Source organism: Pteropus vampyrus, unplaced genomic scaffold (genome assembly GCF_000151845.1).
Source record: "Pteropus vampyrus isolate Shadow unplaced genomic scaffold, Pvam_2.0 Scaffold22, whole genome shotgun sequence".
NCBI lineage: Eukaryota > Metazoa > Chordata > Mammalia > Chiroptera > Pteropodidae > Pteropus > Pteropus vampyrus.
The window spans coordinates 427,877-444,439 of record NW_011888803.1 but is presented as its reverse complement, the minus strand read 5'-3'; the positions used below and the strand labels follow the sequence as shown (position 1 = coordinate 444,439).

The following is a 16,563-nucleotide window of genomic DNA, read 5'->3' as shown; positions in this document are numbered from 1 at the left end:
ATACCACTTGATACAATATACATACTAGCTTGAGCTGAGATCTTGGAAAGTTAGGGATATTATATCTTAGCTCTCATACATGCCATTTCTATCCAGTATCTCTCTCAAATGTCACCAGTTACATATAATATCCCAAATTTCTGACCTATGCTGATGACAGATCTCCTTGTATTGTGATGTCACCCAGTACTGTATGGTAATATTTCATATGATGTTTTTTCTGGCCACAGTTTCAGGGGCACCTCCTGTTTGTGGAGTTAAGCCTACCACATTATCAAAATATGTAACTGAAGGATTACAGTATGACTTCCTATGATTTGTTTCAATAGCGTCGCCTTAAGTAGCAATGAGTAAATCTTCTAAATTATGTCATAAGACTCCTTGTCTAAGAAGCAACATATTCTGCAATCTTGTTGACAAAATTGTTAAAAGACCATCCTTGCAGTTTTTGGGTCAGTGGGGATATCATTGTTATGAACCTAGGATTTACCGAACACTGGCAAAAATTCTGAGGTATGTCGACTTGGATGGGTTTGACATACTACTCACAGATTACATTGCATTTGTGGAAAAATCAGGATACCGTTTTGAACTAAATTTTAATCTTGAATTTACCGAAATATGTGTGAATACAATTCTATACTGGGTTTTTGCCAGAAAAGGTAATCCTGACTTTGTGGAATTGCTTCTCAAGAAGACCAAAGACTACGTTCAAGACAGAAGTTGCAACCTGGCATTGATATGGAGGTAACAATCTCATGTTTTCACCATAAAAGGAGAAAACACCTCTTTAGATTATACTACTTCTTTTTTCTAAAATGAATATGCATAGTGGCTAAATATGGATAAGGAATCCTGAGTTTAATGCTCATTCGTTATTTTTTTAATGTGCACTCATTTGTTCATTCCTTCATTCCTTCATTATTTATTCATGAATATATACGTACATTATTATGTACCAATAAATTACTAGTGGTTCTGCTCTAAAAAGCTTACGTTAGTGCTTAAGATAATGCAGTGTTAAACAACTTTTATTTCTCTAAATAGATAAATTGTTTTGTGTAATACTGTGATCTCTTCTTGAGAATGTATATATATATAGCATGTATATAAATTGACTTTCAAAGTATAATTCAGAATATACATACAAAGTTACTTAGTAATATTTATTAAACACAATAATTCCCTTTTTATATGTTAAACAATCATTAATTCGACTCCAAATTCCACAGAACTGAGCATAATGAAAGTCAAATACCTGCTTCGGTCTGTTATAGAACCGAATTTTCACACAATCTGAACATGTTAGTCTAGCAAATGAATACTATTGAGGATCTTGTAAAAATAAAATGTCCAATGTGACCTTTTTGTAGAGTCCATAACACAGATTCTAAAATTATTTAGTTTGTACTAACTCCAATTTACTCTTTAGTTTTTGGTATTAGTTTGCTTAGATGTGCATTTGTTCATTCAACAAAGTATTTATCCATTATCTTACTACGTATGATGCACTATACGAGGCACAGTAATGGAAGCATATGTGCAATGAAAAACAAGACAGATAAGATCAGTTAAAGACTGAACCAATTTAGATTCTGCCTGAAGCAGAGTTATCTTCTTGATTGTGTGGTATTATAGAACTACGGGATTGTTTTCCTTAATGATCACCCAAGAACAAGAACTGATAGCTGTGGTCCGGAATATCAATAAATAAAATTTTTGGTTGTTTTAAGGACCATTATATTGGTAACTATAGCAGAGATCAACAGCTTCTAACACTCAGCGTCACTAGCTGGGTTAAGTAGTGTAGTATGTACATCCCTGGCAGATTTACTTAAAAGAAAAATGGAATAAAACAGAGGAAAAGAGAATAAAAAAATTAAATAGAGGGCAAGAGCGGAAAACCGAAAGGGAGAAAAATGAAAGAAACACACTGTGGGACATGATAGAGTGCCATTAATGACTGTCTTAAGTGACAGTTTTAAAATTAATAAATTTTGATTTAGATGTATCCACATGGTAAAACACATTTCAGACCTATTCTATATACTACAGCATCATTTGGATCTTTCAGAATCACAAAATTTTAGATTCTGATGGAACCTAAGAATTCATTAGCAAACCTTCTTTCAGGCAGCAACCTGCTGTAAACTTTCCCTGGTTGCTGCTCTTCTGGCCTCTGCTTGAACAACTCTAGTGGAAATGAGTCAACTATTTCCTGAAACAAACCATTTCTTTGCCCAAGGACCCTTCTCTTTCCTGACTATACACTTTCCCTCAAGATTTCGCTCAGTTCCATGTTTTTAAATATTATGCATATACCAAAGACTTCCAAATCTTTATCTCCAGTCCTAACCTCTCCCAAGCTCCAGACTCCTTTATTAGCCTGTCTGCTTGACATCTCCATAATGCATCTCGAACTTAACAGAAACAGACAACTTACCTAGACAAGTGCAAGATACTCCTTAAGAGTCTCCTAGCTTCTACTCTTCCCTCTCAATCTCTATAATCTATTCCTGACTCAGAAGGCTGAATGACATAAAAATGTAAAATAGGCCATATCGCCCAGGCTTAAAATCCTCCAACATTTTCTGACTATGAGTAGGATAAAATTCTAACTCAATACCCATTTTTAAAATGTCCTACATGATCTGGCCCCTTACTATTTTCACCAAATCCAATCATGTCATTCTCCTCCTCGGACAGTATATTCCAACCACGCAGACCTTTCTGTTTCTTGAACATCAAGTTAATTCCAGCCTGATGGCCTTCTCTTTGCCTGAAAATCTTTTCACTCAGTTCCTAGAACTAGCTGCTTTTTATCAGTGGAATTACAGTACAAATGTCATCCCTGGTCACATCATCTAAAGAAGTCACTCAGTCACTACCATAGCACTCTATTTTAAATCTGCACAGCAGTGAATAATGTTTATTTGCTGCTGGGTTTTTTTTTTTTTCTCCATTGTTTGTTCACTATCTACTTTTGCTAAAAGTAAGCTCCATGTGAGGAGGAACCTTTACTTCTTCAACATTGAATCTTCAGCGCCCAAAACTATGCATATTCATAGCAACTGTTCAGTTAAGGTTGTGTTGAATGAAAAAGTGAATTTTTATTCAGTTTTATTATATTCTCCTTCCTCATTGTGTACTGGATTCTGTATCCATTTCTCCAACTCTGCCCCCAGGGCTATAGTAAACAAAGTCTACTTATTCTCTCTCCTACATAAAAACCTCTCAAATATTTGAACACAGCTATTATGTCACCATTATGAATACTTTGTTTCCTATTATCTGTTGTTCGTTATTTCAATAGCAGCATTATTCTTTGCTCACCCTCCCCTATATACACTCCAGTTTGATAATTTCTCTGTTTCAACAATGAAGTGTCTCAATATGTTCCTGAAGGAGAGAAGACAGAATTAATGAGGGAAAGGAACTTTAAGTTTATTTTTACAACAAACCTGAAATAAACATCTAAATTATGCTATATGATAGACTTTAAGTGGTTAGAGATGATATCATTCAATTAAAATAATAATCATTTATTAAGCATTTTCTAAGTGCCAGGCACTGTGTTACTTTTTGGGGATACAAAAACAAAGTAGACATATTTCTTCATTCTGAGAAGCTTACAGACTAGTAAGTGAGCCACAAAAAAATTATAATTACACTATAAGTGCAAAAATAGAAGCAAGTACAGGTAGAAACAGAGGCCATTGTTAACACTACTGGGGAGGACCAGGAATCTGAGAAGGCTCTCTAGAAGAGGTGATGTCTTAAATTGATTTTTAAAAGACGAAAGGGAGTTTTCTCTGTCTTGACTTTAAAAACATGTAATTTGGGCAGAAGGAAGAGGACTAAAGCCAAGGGAGACACAAACATGTGATACCTAGTGACTATGGGCAACCCAGCAGTTGCTAGAGTGAGATGGGAATCAGGCAGTAGTGAGAGATGAAGCCTAGAAGTAAAACCTTGAGGGACTTTGTAAACCATATTAAGAAATTTTAAATTTCCACCATCAGTGATGCCCAACCAGTGAAGGTCAGACTTGCAGTATGAAAAGATTTATCAGCTCCCCTTTGAAGACTGGATTGTCCGAAGGGAGGCTAGGGCAAGAGGTAAGAGGCTAGCGCAAGAGGTAGAATGCTCAAACATTCCAGGTACAATGGCAGGTCCTGAATTTCTAAATAGGAAGTGTTGGGAGAAGCACTCTCATTGAAAAAGGGGAAGTGGTTAGAGGAGTTTTCTGAAGCCAAGTCTGCACAACAGGCACAATGTGCTAACTTAAATTATATGTGTATTTATAGTAGTTTTGGGGGAAGAACTAAGTTTACTTCATCATTATTCGCCCCCTGAGCTAAACGTCTAGCCACTCTTTGATACAACTGTCCAGGTAAATTACAAGAAGGACTTTAAAACAATAGCAGTAGAGGAAAGGAGAGATACTACTACAGTGATTAGAAGTGGAAAATCAGAGAGAAAAGAGAGTTAATCTTCAGATTTCTAAATTTTGAGACTGACTGATAGTTGTATTAGTTTCTTGTTGCTGCTGTAACAAATTGCCACAAACTTAGTGGCTTAAAACAATACAAATTTATTTTGTTACAGTTCTGAAGGTCAGAAGTCCTAATTGAGGCTATAGGACTAAAACCAAGATGTCAGTGGGGCTGGTTTCTTCTGGAAGGGGATAATCTGTTTCCTTGCCTTTGTCAGCTTCTAAAGGCTATCTAAATTCCTTAGTTCATGGCCTCTTCCAGCTTCAAAGCCAACACTGTAGAGTCATATCTTCTTCACTGGCTATGCTTCTGTCATTCACTGACACTTCTTATAAGTACTCTTGTGATTATATTGGACCCACCTGAATTATCTCTCATCTCAAGATCCTTACCTTAATCACATCTGCAAAATTCCTTTGGCCACACCGAGAGGCCTTTATCCAGCCTACCACAATGGTTATGCCACAGACCTATCAAGATTATTATAAGAGATCTACTAAGTCAGTTTTAGACATGTGAGTTTGCATTGCCTAATGGACATCCAGGTAGAGATGTGCAGTAGAGGTGGCTAGATATATAGTGTCATTCTTGATATCTCTCTTTCTCTTACATTCCACAACTTATCTGTCATTTGTTGGTTCTACCTTTAAATAATTTACAGAATATGACCATCCCCATTGTTATCATTTTGTACCAAGCTAAAGGATTTCTCTCCTTCTACCCCATAATGAACTCTCAACAAAGGTAAGATCATGTTGCTTTTCTACTCAAAAATCTCCACTGGCTCTTCCACTCAATTTAGAGTAAAAGAAGTTCTTATAATGATCTACGAGGCTCTAGATTATGTGGCAACCCATTACCTCTGTCTTCATTTCCTACTATTGCCACCCTTTGCACTCCTTCAGCCACACTGGCTCCTTTACTCTCCCTCCAGGTACACTCGCCTACTTTAGGGTCCTTAAATATCCAAATGGCTAACTTCTTCATTTCCTCTTTCTTTTCCCAAATGTCACCTTTCAGTTATACTCTCTCTTATTATCCTATTTGAAATTAGAAAATGCCCTCACTGAACCCTCCAGTTCTTCCATATTTCTTAGCCTGCTCTACTTTTTTTTCCCCACAGCATTTATCAAACCTTCTAACACATTATAAAATTTCCTTGTTTGCTATGTTCATTCTGTATTGTCTGTTACCCCTGCCTACACTACTATCAAGAAAAGCACTCAAAACAGTGCTGGCATACAGTATAGATTCAATAAATATTTGTTGAATAGGTAGCAGTTGAAGTTATGATCATAAGTGAAATTGCCTGAGAACAATTAGTCAAATGAAAATTAGTCAAAAGGCCATATGTACTTTATTAGATGTTAAGGTCAGAAGAAGAAGAATCAATGAAAGAGCATTGAGAAGGAATAAAAAATTAGGTAGATGCATAACATGGAGAGAATGGTCTCACTAAGTCAAGAGAAAACATAGTTTCAAGAAAAATCAACTGCATTAAATATCAGAGACAAACTTACTATGGAGTAACATCTATTGAATTTAGCAGCTAGAAACCAGGGGAGAGATAGTAGGAAAATTTAGAAGTAATTATTATAGCTACAAAACTAAATCATTCTCTGCATGTCTACATGGAAATATTATGTCCCACTTTATAACTATATATGACAGGTTTTAAGATACATAGGGTTCAGTTCATTAACCTCACATTTAGAAACTGATTCCTATTTTGCTTGCCTCATTCCATCCATGTAAGTACTGTTATAATTAACTGTCAGTACAGATTAAGCAAATTTTGGTTTACAGTAACATGCTCTTTAAACATGAGGATTAATCATACATCATTTGGGTACAGATTAGACTTTTAAATCTCATTTTAAACCTATTTGAGTTTTAGATATGTTTTCAATATTTTTAGTCCAAAATGTCTTCTAAAAGTATGTCAATCTTAACATCTTAAATCAACTAAAATCTCTAAATCTTAACAAGGGCCACTTTATGGTGTTTTTTTTTGTCCCTTAAGTCCCCTGAATTCCCATACTTATAAGATTCTTAAGTCAAATATCTTCTTAAGAGTTATCAAGATGAATAAATTAGATTGCTTCTGAAAACTATAAGTGATTACACTTCGCTAAAAAATCTTGTTAGGCCTGAAAGCTACAGAATAAATTTAAGGAAATTATATATATACAATCAGGATAATAGTAAAAAATATGTAAATTAACATATATTTAAGTGTCTACTATGGGCCAAGAATTGTTCTGGGCATTTAGGAATATAACAGTGGACTAAACAGACAAAAATTATTGGTCTTGTGAAACTTAAATTTTTATCTTGCTCACCCATTTATTTTGTACGTGAGAAAATGAAAGATTAGAAATGTTAAGTAAGTTGTCCAAAATGATAAGGGCTTAATGGAGGTACGCACAAAGTACCATGAGGAGTAAGAGGAAGGTCAGATAATCAAAGAAGACTTCACTCTTATACAATGAGCAATACTTGTCCCAGAATTAAAAACGAGGAGAATAACATATACAAATAAAACAAACGTGAAAGAGTTGGATGTAGCGGCGGTTTGAGAAAGTAAATACAAATAAGCAGGATAGGGAATGCAGAAGTTTAGGGGTTGTTTTGGATATGTTGGAAGTATTTGTGAAAAAAATGAGATGTCCAGTAAAATATTGATCTGGAGATGATTCTAGGAGACAGTGTATATATTTACATATAGAATTTACAAGGATATATATGTGACGCCACAGGCAGAGTTATGACAAAAATCCACTTCTTCCTAAATGTTGCTCTGTACTACACCACCTTGTTTGTTTTGTTTGTTTGTTTAATCACAATATTTAGTCATTTTAGAGTTCATTATACCATACTGCCTACCATCTTGATTAAATATATATAGAATCTTAAAGTTCTTCTTTTTGAATAATGCTTTCCTTGCTCTGCATAATTGTCCAAAACCGGTATTTATAGTTTGTATGCTCTTCTGCAGAATATATTAGTATTTTTATTAAGACTAGTCAAGAGAATTCCAGAGGTAAGAATCATGAATATATTTCCCTTTCTTTAGTCCTAAAAGCCATATTTACTTGGCCAAATCAAGGCTCGATAATATAAAATCACCAATGGTTGGTTCTACCATGTCCTGTCTACATATAAAGAGCAATTCAACAGCAAGTATAGATATCTATTAAATAAAACAATTGCAAGAACTATATAAAATTAGAAAAAAATCTTTCATTTCTGTCATAAGGGAAGAGAAATTTTCAAGTCTAGCCATCACGTAGCACTCCAGGAAAATCAAGATTTCAAAGGACTCCAAACTTTACTGAAGAAAGAAAATAAAATTCTGCCCTTGAGGGACCTGATATTGCCCTCATTATAACTTACATTTCTTAAACCTACAGATACTATTCTAATTTTATTAAAGTGATAAAAATAAAATTAAGGTAGTTGCACTTATTCATTTCTGTCCAATATTCACACTCGGTTCAAGCTCACATCTGATATATGATCAAGAACAACAAAAACAAACAAAAAAGTATCAAAATGTACATCTGATAAGGGGTTAATATCCAAATTTTATTTTAAAAAAACTTATACAATTCGACACCCCCCCCCAAAAAAAATATCCAATTAAAAAATGGAGAAATAGACATTTTTCCAAAGAGGACATGCAGATGGCTGGTAGACATATGAAAAGATGCTCAACATCACTTATCATCAGAGAAATGAAAATTAAATCCATAATGAGATATCGCCTCACTCTTGTGAGAATGGCTATCATCAATAAAGCAAAAAACAACAAATGTTGGCAAGGATGTGGAGAAAAGGGAAGCCTTGTGCCTGTTAGTGGGATTACAAATTGGTACAGCCACTGTGGAAAACAGTTTGGAGGTTCCTTGAAAATTAAAACTAGAACGACCTTATGACCCAGCAACTCCACTTCTGGGTATTTATCTGAAGAAATCCAAAACACTAATTTGAAAAGATATATGAACCCCTATGTTCACTGCAGCACTATGTGTAATAGCCAAGATATGGAAGCAACCTAAGAGCCCATCAACAGACAATTGGATAAAGAAGTGGTACATATATATAATGGAATATTACTCAGCCATAAAAAAATAAATTCTTACCATTTGTAACAAAATGGATGAAACTAGAGTGTCTTATACTAAGTGAAATAAGTCAGAGAAAGACAAATACCATATGATCTCACTTATATGTGGAATCTAAAGAACAAAGTAAGGAACAAACAAAACAGAAACAGACTCAGATACAAAGAATACACTGATGGTTGCCATATGGAAGTGGGGTTGGGGGCTAAGTGAAAAATGTGAAGGGATTAAAAAGTACAAATTGGTAGTTACAATATAGTCGTGCAGATGTGATGGACAGCATAAAGAATATAGTCGATAATATTGTAATAACTATGAATAGTGCCAGGTGAAGACTAATCTGGGGGACCACTTTGTAAGTTATATAAATGCCTTATCACTATGCTGTACACCTGAAATTAATATAAAACATTAAATGTCAACTCTAATTAAAAAATAGAAATTAAAAAAGATATCAAAATGGTCACATAATTCTGTTCTATTAATAAAATAAAATAAAAAATCTTTCCTCCTCTTCCATTTTAGGTTTTCCAGAGCTATGTCAGTTTTCTAATACTTGTTCTAATCACAATGGACTTCTCGAATGAGAAAGAGAAACAGAAGTGCTGTTACTAAAAGTAAACATTTTACACACATTGAAAATCTTTGTTCTTATAAGTGTAAAGGTGGTTTAAATATGTGGAAGTTTTCTTATTTTTTAAACTTTCATTTTGGTCTAGATTCAGAGTGGAAAACTCTTTTAAGATATATTATATATAAAAGTAAAGTTACATTAAAAGTTAAGACATTTAATATATAAGATAATACTATTATTTTCCCATTACACGTAAGACAGTGTTTACATTTCTTAATCCTATATTCAATGAGTGTTTGTTTGATTCACAGAACTTTCACACCAGTGTACTGCCCAAGCCCACTAAGTGGCATCACGCCTCTACTTTATGTAGCTCAGACAAGACAATCCAGTATCTTAAAAATACTCCTGCAATATGGAATCTTAGAAAGAGAAAAAAACCCTATCAACATTGTGTTAACAATACTACTCTACCCTTCAAGAGTGAGAATAATGGTTGATCATGAATTGGTAGACATCCAGGAAGATGCCAAAACATGTTTAGTATTATGTTCCAGAGTGCTTTCGATCATTTCAATCAGGGAAATAGAGGTAAGCAAAATATTGTTCTTTGGGTTTGGGCTCAGATATCGGTCAATTTTAAGATAAAATTGTGAGGCAAGAATAAAGTTAATTTTTAATCTATGGATTACACCCACTTAAAAATTAATCATTGAATATATGCTTATAAATTAAAAATAGGCAAAATCCAAATTCTTTTAATTAGTCCTTTATTTCAAATTTTTATGTTTTCTAAACATGAAAGAATTTCAAAAGCTAAATTTATAGTTTATTTTAGTAGTTATTAAGTAAATGCATGTTATTATTACATTATAACCGGTGATTATTAGAATTTCTATGTCTCCTAAAAACACAATAAATTAAAATTTTAACAGACTTCTTTCCCAATAGAATATTTTTAAATGAGAGTTATGTTTCTCCCTATAAATGCAATCACATACCAAGAAACAGATTTTTCTTTTCAAAATCTCAAAATAATTTTAAGCATAAAATTATAAAGGCTTAAAATACTCGTTTAGTTGAAAATATCTATCCCTCAGAAATGAAGAGGGCTTCTCCTTGAAAAAGTTTTTGAAATAAACTAAGTTTAGAGAAAAAAATCAACCATATGGATAGCATGTTTACCCTGTAAGAATGAACTGCAAATTTTAGCATAAAATTGTATTATGTTTACTAGTAGCAAGAAATAAGTCTGCTTAAGGAAAAAAAAAAAAGCTAGTCCTATAAATTTAAAACCAAATTACCAGGGACTCTAACAATTCCCTTTAACTTTAAATGTGTGACTTCAGAAACAAATTCCTCAGAGATATATATCTGCTGGAGTCTTTTTTTTGTTTTAAGTCTCAACAGTTCATATCAATCAGCCATGTCTGGAACAAGTGTAAGGAAAGTAAATTGCTCAAATTATTTTGGCAACAAATTTTTAAAACAAAAAAATATTAAAAATGTCTACATCTTCAGTAATTTGCTTGTCTTCATCCAGTGTTAGTCCTGCACAATTATTGTAGAATATGTCAATTCTTGATCAGTTCCATGAATGCTTTTCCTGAGGTACAATTCACAGTAGAAAAGGACTAGGATAGAATGAGTTAATCAAAATCACCTGCCTGAGGAGCAAAAAGATGATAGCTGAATTCCAATCAATTGCAGTTTAATAAGCTAAAGTAAAGTAGAATTGAGCAAGATAGCAAAGGATGGCATAAAAACTGACTTAAAGAACACTATTTTTTAAAAAGAATACTTTAAATGCCCCTACTTTGCATTTCCAACTTCTCACTTGTTTCCTCTATTGCAGAATTATTTTAATGTAAAACATATATTTTTATATCTTTACCTCTATACCACAGTTCTGTCATCACAGACTGTGTGTCTATTTTGTGTATCCTAGCAATTATTCCAAGCACCAAGCTCAGTCTGATCATGTACTAGGTAGTCTTTAAATAGTTGGTTATTAAATAAATAAGAAAAAATTATATATCATTTAAGTGAAAGTGTTATATAGTCTGCAAAGTACAGGTTCTACTAGCGAAATGTCTCTGTAATGCGGCAATGCCTTTTACTCCTAACTCAACCTAATAATATTTGGCTTCTAGAATTAAATCATTAAAAAGGTACCTCAACTGGAACTTTAAAAGTTATCTTCTCATATGGTTGGGCCTCCTGTCAGATCTTCTCATGGCTTAACAGTCTAAAGTTGTACTCTAGAATGATTGGAATCACCTGAGGGAACTTTTAGGCTTTATGTTATCTGTGCCTAACCTGAGACCAACTGAAACAGAATTTCTGAAGTAGAACCTCAGCATGTTTTAAAGTTGATATGTTTTAAAGTTGCCATAGGTAACTCCAGAGTATATCCAAATTGACAACACTACTCTAGAATGATAAGCTGATAAAATGTGTATGATCTGCTTCAAATGAAAAATATATACAGATTCATAGTTAAGAAATGTTTTGTGTCCTTAAACATATTAAGAATAAAATGGGAATAAAAATACTTGTCTCAGGTAAAAATTCTTTGGAAAAATATTATAAGGGTTATATAAATTTAAGACCTATTTTATGTATTTAAATAAAAAATTAAAATGTTAATAACTTGAAATAATCTAATGATTGACATCATAAAATTAAAATATTTCTCTTTTTTTCAGACGCAGCTAAGTTTAGGAAGACGTCCAATTATTTCAAATTGGTTAGACTACATTCCTTCAACAAGATACAAAGAACCATGTGAACTATTACATCTTTGCAGAATAACCATCAGGGCTCAACTACTGACCAACAATATGCTCCCAAACGGAATATTTTCACTTCTAATTCCTGTTCGCCTACAGAACTACCTGAATTTGGAAAGTTAATACATGTGTTTTTCCTGAGTTCTTTAAGAATGCTCAACATTGTATGGCTTAGAAGTTAATAAACTATTAACTTCATGCAAATTTTTGTTACAGTAAATATTTCATTAGAAAATATATTTTCACATGACACCCTAAATGAATCAATTATAAATAAATATATGGCTCTATTACCTTTTTATACAGTGGAAAAAATTATATGCATTTCACTTTTTTATTTTATATTTACCCTTTTAGTGCACTCTTAAAAGTTGTTTTTGCTTTAGTTTCTTGTTCCTTGTGGAAATTTTGGTCATATTAATGTTCTGAATTCTGAAACTCTTATTATTACTATGTTGTAAGCTAAATATTTTATATTATGTAGTCATATTGAAGAATTTATAATTCTGTAGTAGCCATAGTCACAAATCATACAAGGTGAATAATTAGTCAACTAAAGGGTAGAGGTTAGGAATAGGATGACAGAAATGGATTATATTTAAAAATAACTAACTTTAAGCTATAATGGAGCTTTGGTGCTTTGGTATGTGATATCTCTAAATATTAGCGCAGTAGTATTTTTTTAATTGAGATATAACTGACATATAAACATTATATTAGTTTCAGGTATGTAATGATTTGATGTTATGTATATATTACAAAATGATCACAAATCATCTAGTCAACATTCAACCATCAACACAGTTACATTTTTTTCTTGTCATGAAACTTTTAAGATCTACTCTCTTAGCAACTTTCAAGTATACAATACGGTATTATTGACTATAGTCACCATGCTATACATTACATCCCCAGGGCTTTTTTTAAAATTGGAATTTTATATCTTTTGAACACTATCACTCATTCCACCCCCGAATTATATGCATTTTGATGCAAATGAAGGAAATAATTTTGATTTATTATATCAAAATGAAAATATTATCAGTTAAATCTGTATATTCTTTGGTTGCGAAGAAACTTAACTTTAAAAAAAATAGAATTTAACACAATGCAATTCAGGTATACTAAATTGTATACCTGAAACTTACTGGATTTCATTAACCAATGTCATCATAATACAAAAATAAACTAAAAAAAATAGAATTTATTCTACTACAATTTTTTAGCTCTTTTCTTCTTGAATATCTTGGGTACTAGACTTTTCTCTATGTAACTATGTGGTCAAACTGTTCCAGCAACAAACAAACATGAGGATTCAGAGACTATTCTCCATAGATCTTTCATGTTTCTACCTGCCCTATGAGCAGAACCGACAGCCTTATTTTTGACAAACTTTTTAAGGATGTTTTTATAGTGAGCAGCTTTGAAAGATGAAGACAATATCATCTTCTGAGCAGAGGGCACGTTTGGTCAATGTCTAGCTTAATAAAGGTAACGTTTTCCTCTGGGGAAAAAGTTGAGCAGGTTTGCTCAAAACTCATTATAAAAGACTGGAGTTTCCCAAGCTTGGGGTTCCTCAGCTGTAACACAAATCCACTGTATACACATCTACTAAACCACTCCATGTCTTGGAGGATGGGGGTACATGGAACCAAAACTAAACTACTAGTCTGCAATTAAGGTAAAAATCTCAGACTCTCTATAGTTCTTTTTCTTTTAATTGAGGTAAAACTGACATACAGCATTACAGTAGTCTCCCCTTATCTGCAGTTTTGCCTTCCATGGTTTCAGTTACCTACAGTCAACTGTGGATCAAAAATACTAAATGGAATATCTCAGAAATAAACAATGTGTAAGTTTAAGAATTGCATGACACTCTGAGTAGCATGAAAGTTTGTGCTCTCTTGCTCCCATCTGGGATGTGAATCATCCCTTTGTCCAGCATATCCATGCTGTACATGCTACCCACCTGTTAGTCACGTGGTAGCCATCTCAGTTAAAAGATCTATGGTCATGGTATCACAGTGCTTGTGTTCAAGTTAACACTTATTTCACTTAATAATGACCCCAAAATGCTAGATTAGTGATGCTAGCAATTCGGATATGCCAAAGAGAAGCTTCAAAGTGCTTCTTTTAAGTGAAAAGGTATGTATGTATAGGAAAAATCATAGTATATATAGGGTTTGGTACTATCAGTTTCAGACATCCATTGGGGGTCTTTAAAACATATCCTCCACAGATAAGGAAGAATCACCATATATTAGTTTTAGGTATATAACATAATGATTCAGTATTTGTATGTATTGCAAAATAATCACAATAAATCTAGTTAACATCTGTCACAATATATAGTTATGCTATCATAGTTCTTAACCATGAGAATCTGTTCCTCACCTCATCACTGTGTATTTGAGGATCCATTTTAGTAGATTATATAAGACAGTAGCCATTTTCACTATTTGCAATCGAAGGACTATCAAAATTTTGACAATTCATAGGAAAAGGGTATTCATTCTGGTCTTATAACAAGATAAATGATTTAATCTTCTAAAGAACAAAATGGAAATATCAATATAATTAGATCACTTGCTTTTCTTTTCCTTCCATTTTCTTTCCTGTGAGATACAAATGCATTACCGGATTAAATTTATACATTTAATTAAGCTACATTTAATTATAATTGAGCATATTTTAACCTCATCAATAAGTATATTGTTCATACTATACAGTGTATTAATATTTAAATGTATTTTTAATAGTAGCATAAACATAGTTATATATTTTAATTGAAAATGTGTTAATATGAAGAAAATATTTTAAAAATACTCTTAGTCTAGCTTATAAAGAAACAACAGACTGCTGATCTAGATGAAGTAATTTGGGAAAATATTTCAGCAAATCTTTTTACATTTATTCTCTAATTTCCATCTGTTTTTTCCATCCGCTTCTTAACATCTTCAATACTGAGAGTTTAATAAATTTGGTCTAGTCATCACTTTTACTCATACTATGGTTCATATTATGCAGGAGAGTGGGCAAGAAGCAATACCTAAATTTCCAGAACTTCTTCCTCTTGGAATTCATACTACTCCCCTACTTTTCAACATGGTTGACGGCATCACCACTCAGAATCATATTTAACTCATCCCTTCTATACTAGTTTGCTAGAGCTGACATAACAAAGTAACACAAACTGGATGGCTTAAAACAACAGAAATACATTGTCTTACAGTTCTGGAAACTAGAAGTCTAAAATCAATGTGTTAGCAGAGCTCCTCTCCCTCTGAAATCTGCAGAGAAATCCTTCATTTTTTTTTTTTTTTCTATCTTCTGGTAGTTTTCCAAGAATCATCGCCTTTCCTTAGCTTATAGGTATATAGTCCAGTCTTCACAAAGCTATCTTTTTATAAGGACACCAGTCATATTGGATTAGGGGCCCACCTGACTAGTATGACCTCATCTTAACTAATTACATTTGAAATGATCCTATTTCCAAATAAGGTCACATTCTGAGGTGCAAGGGGTTAGGGCTTTAGGTATATTTTTTTGGAGGGGGGGTAACAATTCAACCCTTAACATCTTCCCTTCAGTAAAACATTGGATGTCAATAATCTGTTTAATCAGTCACTACATTTCTTTAATATGTTGCAAATCAGTATCTCCTCTCTCCCACCAGCTACTCTATCCTCTCTATTCTCCTTCTCTCATTCCTCCATCTCCCCACATCTGTTCTATTCTCACTGCTCCTACTTTTAATCATCAACTCTCTACTGGACTGCTGAAACAGTCTCAAACAATCTGATCTCATTTACTATGGTTTCAAACACCCTTCCCCAAACCATTTATGCTATCAACTAGATGATCTTTCTAGAATGGAAATCTAGTCATGTTATCCCTCTATTACTATCACCATCACCCTTTCCTACTCTCTAAGAACAGACCTTAAAACTCTACAGTGGTCTCACAGGAGAAATTGATATAAAGCACCTAGATCCATCTTTTTGTCACTACTTCATATACAGTCTATAACCCAGCCAAACCAAACTGCTTACTGTTTCTTATCTCTTTGCTTTGACATATTCTGATCCTTCTATCTAAAATGCTCTTCCCGGGGCATCTCACTTTCTGGTACGCCCTCTCGCAAGAGAGCTACAACTATGTGCTTCAATAAATCCTATCACTTTACCTTAAATAAATAAATAAATAAATAAATAAATAAATAAATAAATAAAATGCTCTTCCCTTCCAGAATACTCGATATATTTTACTATTCTTTAAACTCCCTTTACCCACAAATAATTGTACACTTTTTTTGTGCCACTACTCTTCTTAGTATGTTCCTCTATTGTTGTACTTATCACATGGTATTCCAACTCCAATATATGTTTTTCTGTTTACTACACCTGAAAAGTCTTCCTCAAGATATCTTCTGTGCTCCTAAGCACCTAGTATGTGACCTGTTCCATAGTAAATATTATGAATTTTTTTTTTTTTTTGCAGTTTTTAAGAGTTAGATCTATTCTAAAACTTTTGCTAGAAGGGAAGATTTAAAAATTTGCTACTGGAAGGTTTAA

General features: G+C 33.1%; 1 protein-coding gene across 1 annotated transcript; it reads left to right on the top strand.

Moving 5' to 3' along the window:
• The first annotated feature begins 214 nt into the window (after positions 1-214).
• On the top strand, positions 215-12,189 carry ASB17 (ankyrin repeat and SOCS box containing 17). The gene is made up of 3 exons (XM_011355516.1): positions 215-747; positions 9,509-9,788; positions 11,906-12,189. The coding sequence occupies exons 1-3, from the start codon at positions 347-349 to the stop codon at positions 12,110-12,112; spliced, it is 888 nt and encodes a 295-aa protein (XP_011353818.1). The 5' UTR covers positions 215-346; the 3' UTR covers positions 12,113-12,189.
• Positions 12,190-16,563: the final 4,374 nt, after the last annotated feature.

What these genes read in the sequence shown, in the direction of transcription:
- ASB17 (XM_011355516.1), top strand. Translation starts at nt 347, where the DNA reads ATGAGTAAATCTTCTAAATTATGTCATAAGACTCCTTGTCTAAGAAGC. An exon ending in AACCTGGCATTGATATGGAG is followed by an intron (nt 748 to 9,508) that starts GTAACAATCTCA and finishes TTTGATTCACAG; the next exon opens with AACTTTCACACCAGTGTACT. An exon ending in TTTCAATCAGGGAAATAGAG is followed by an intron (nt 9,789 to 11,905) that starts GTAAGCAAAATA and finishes TCTTTTTTTCAG; the next exon opens with ACGCAGCTAAGTTTAGGAAG.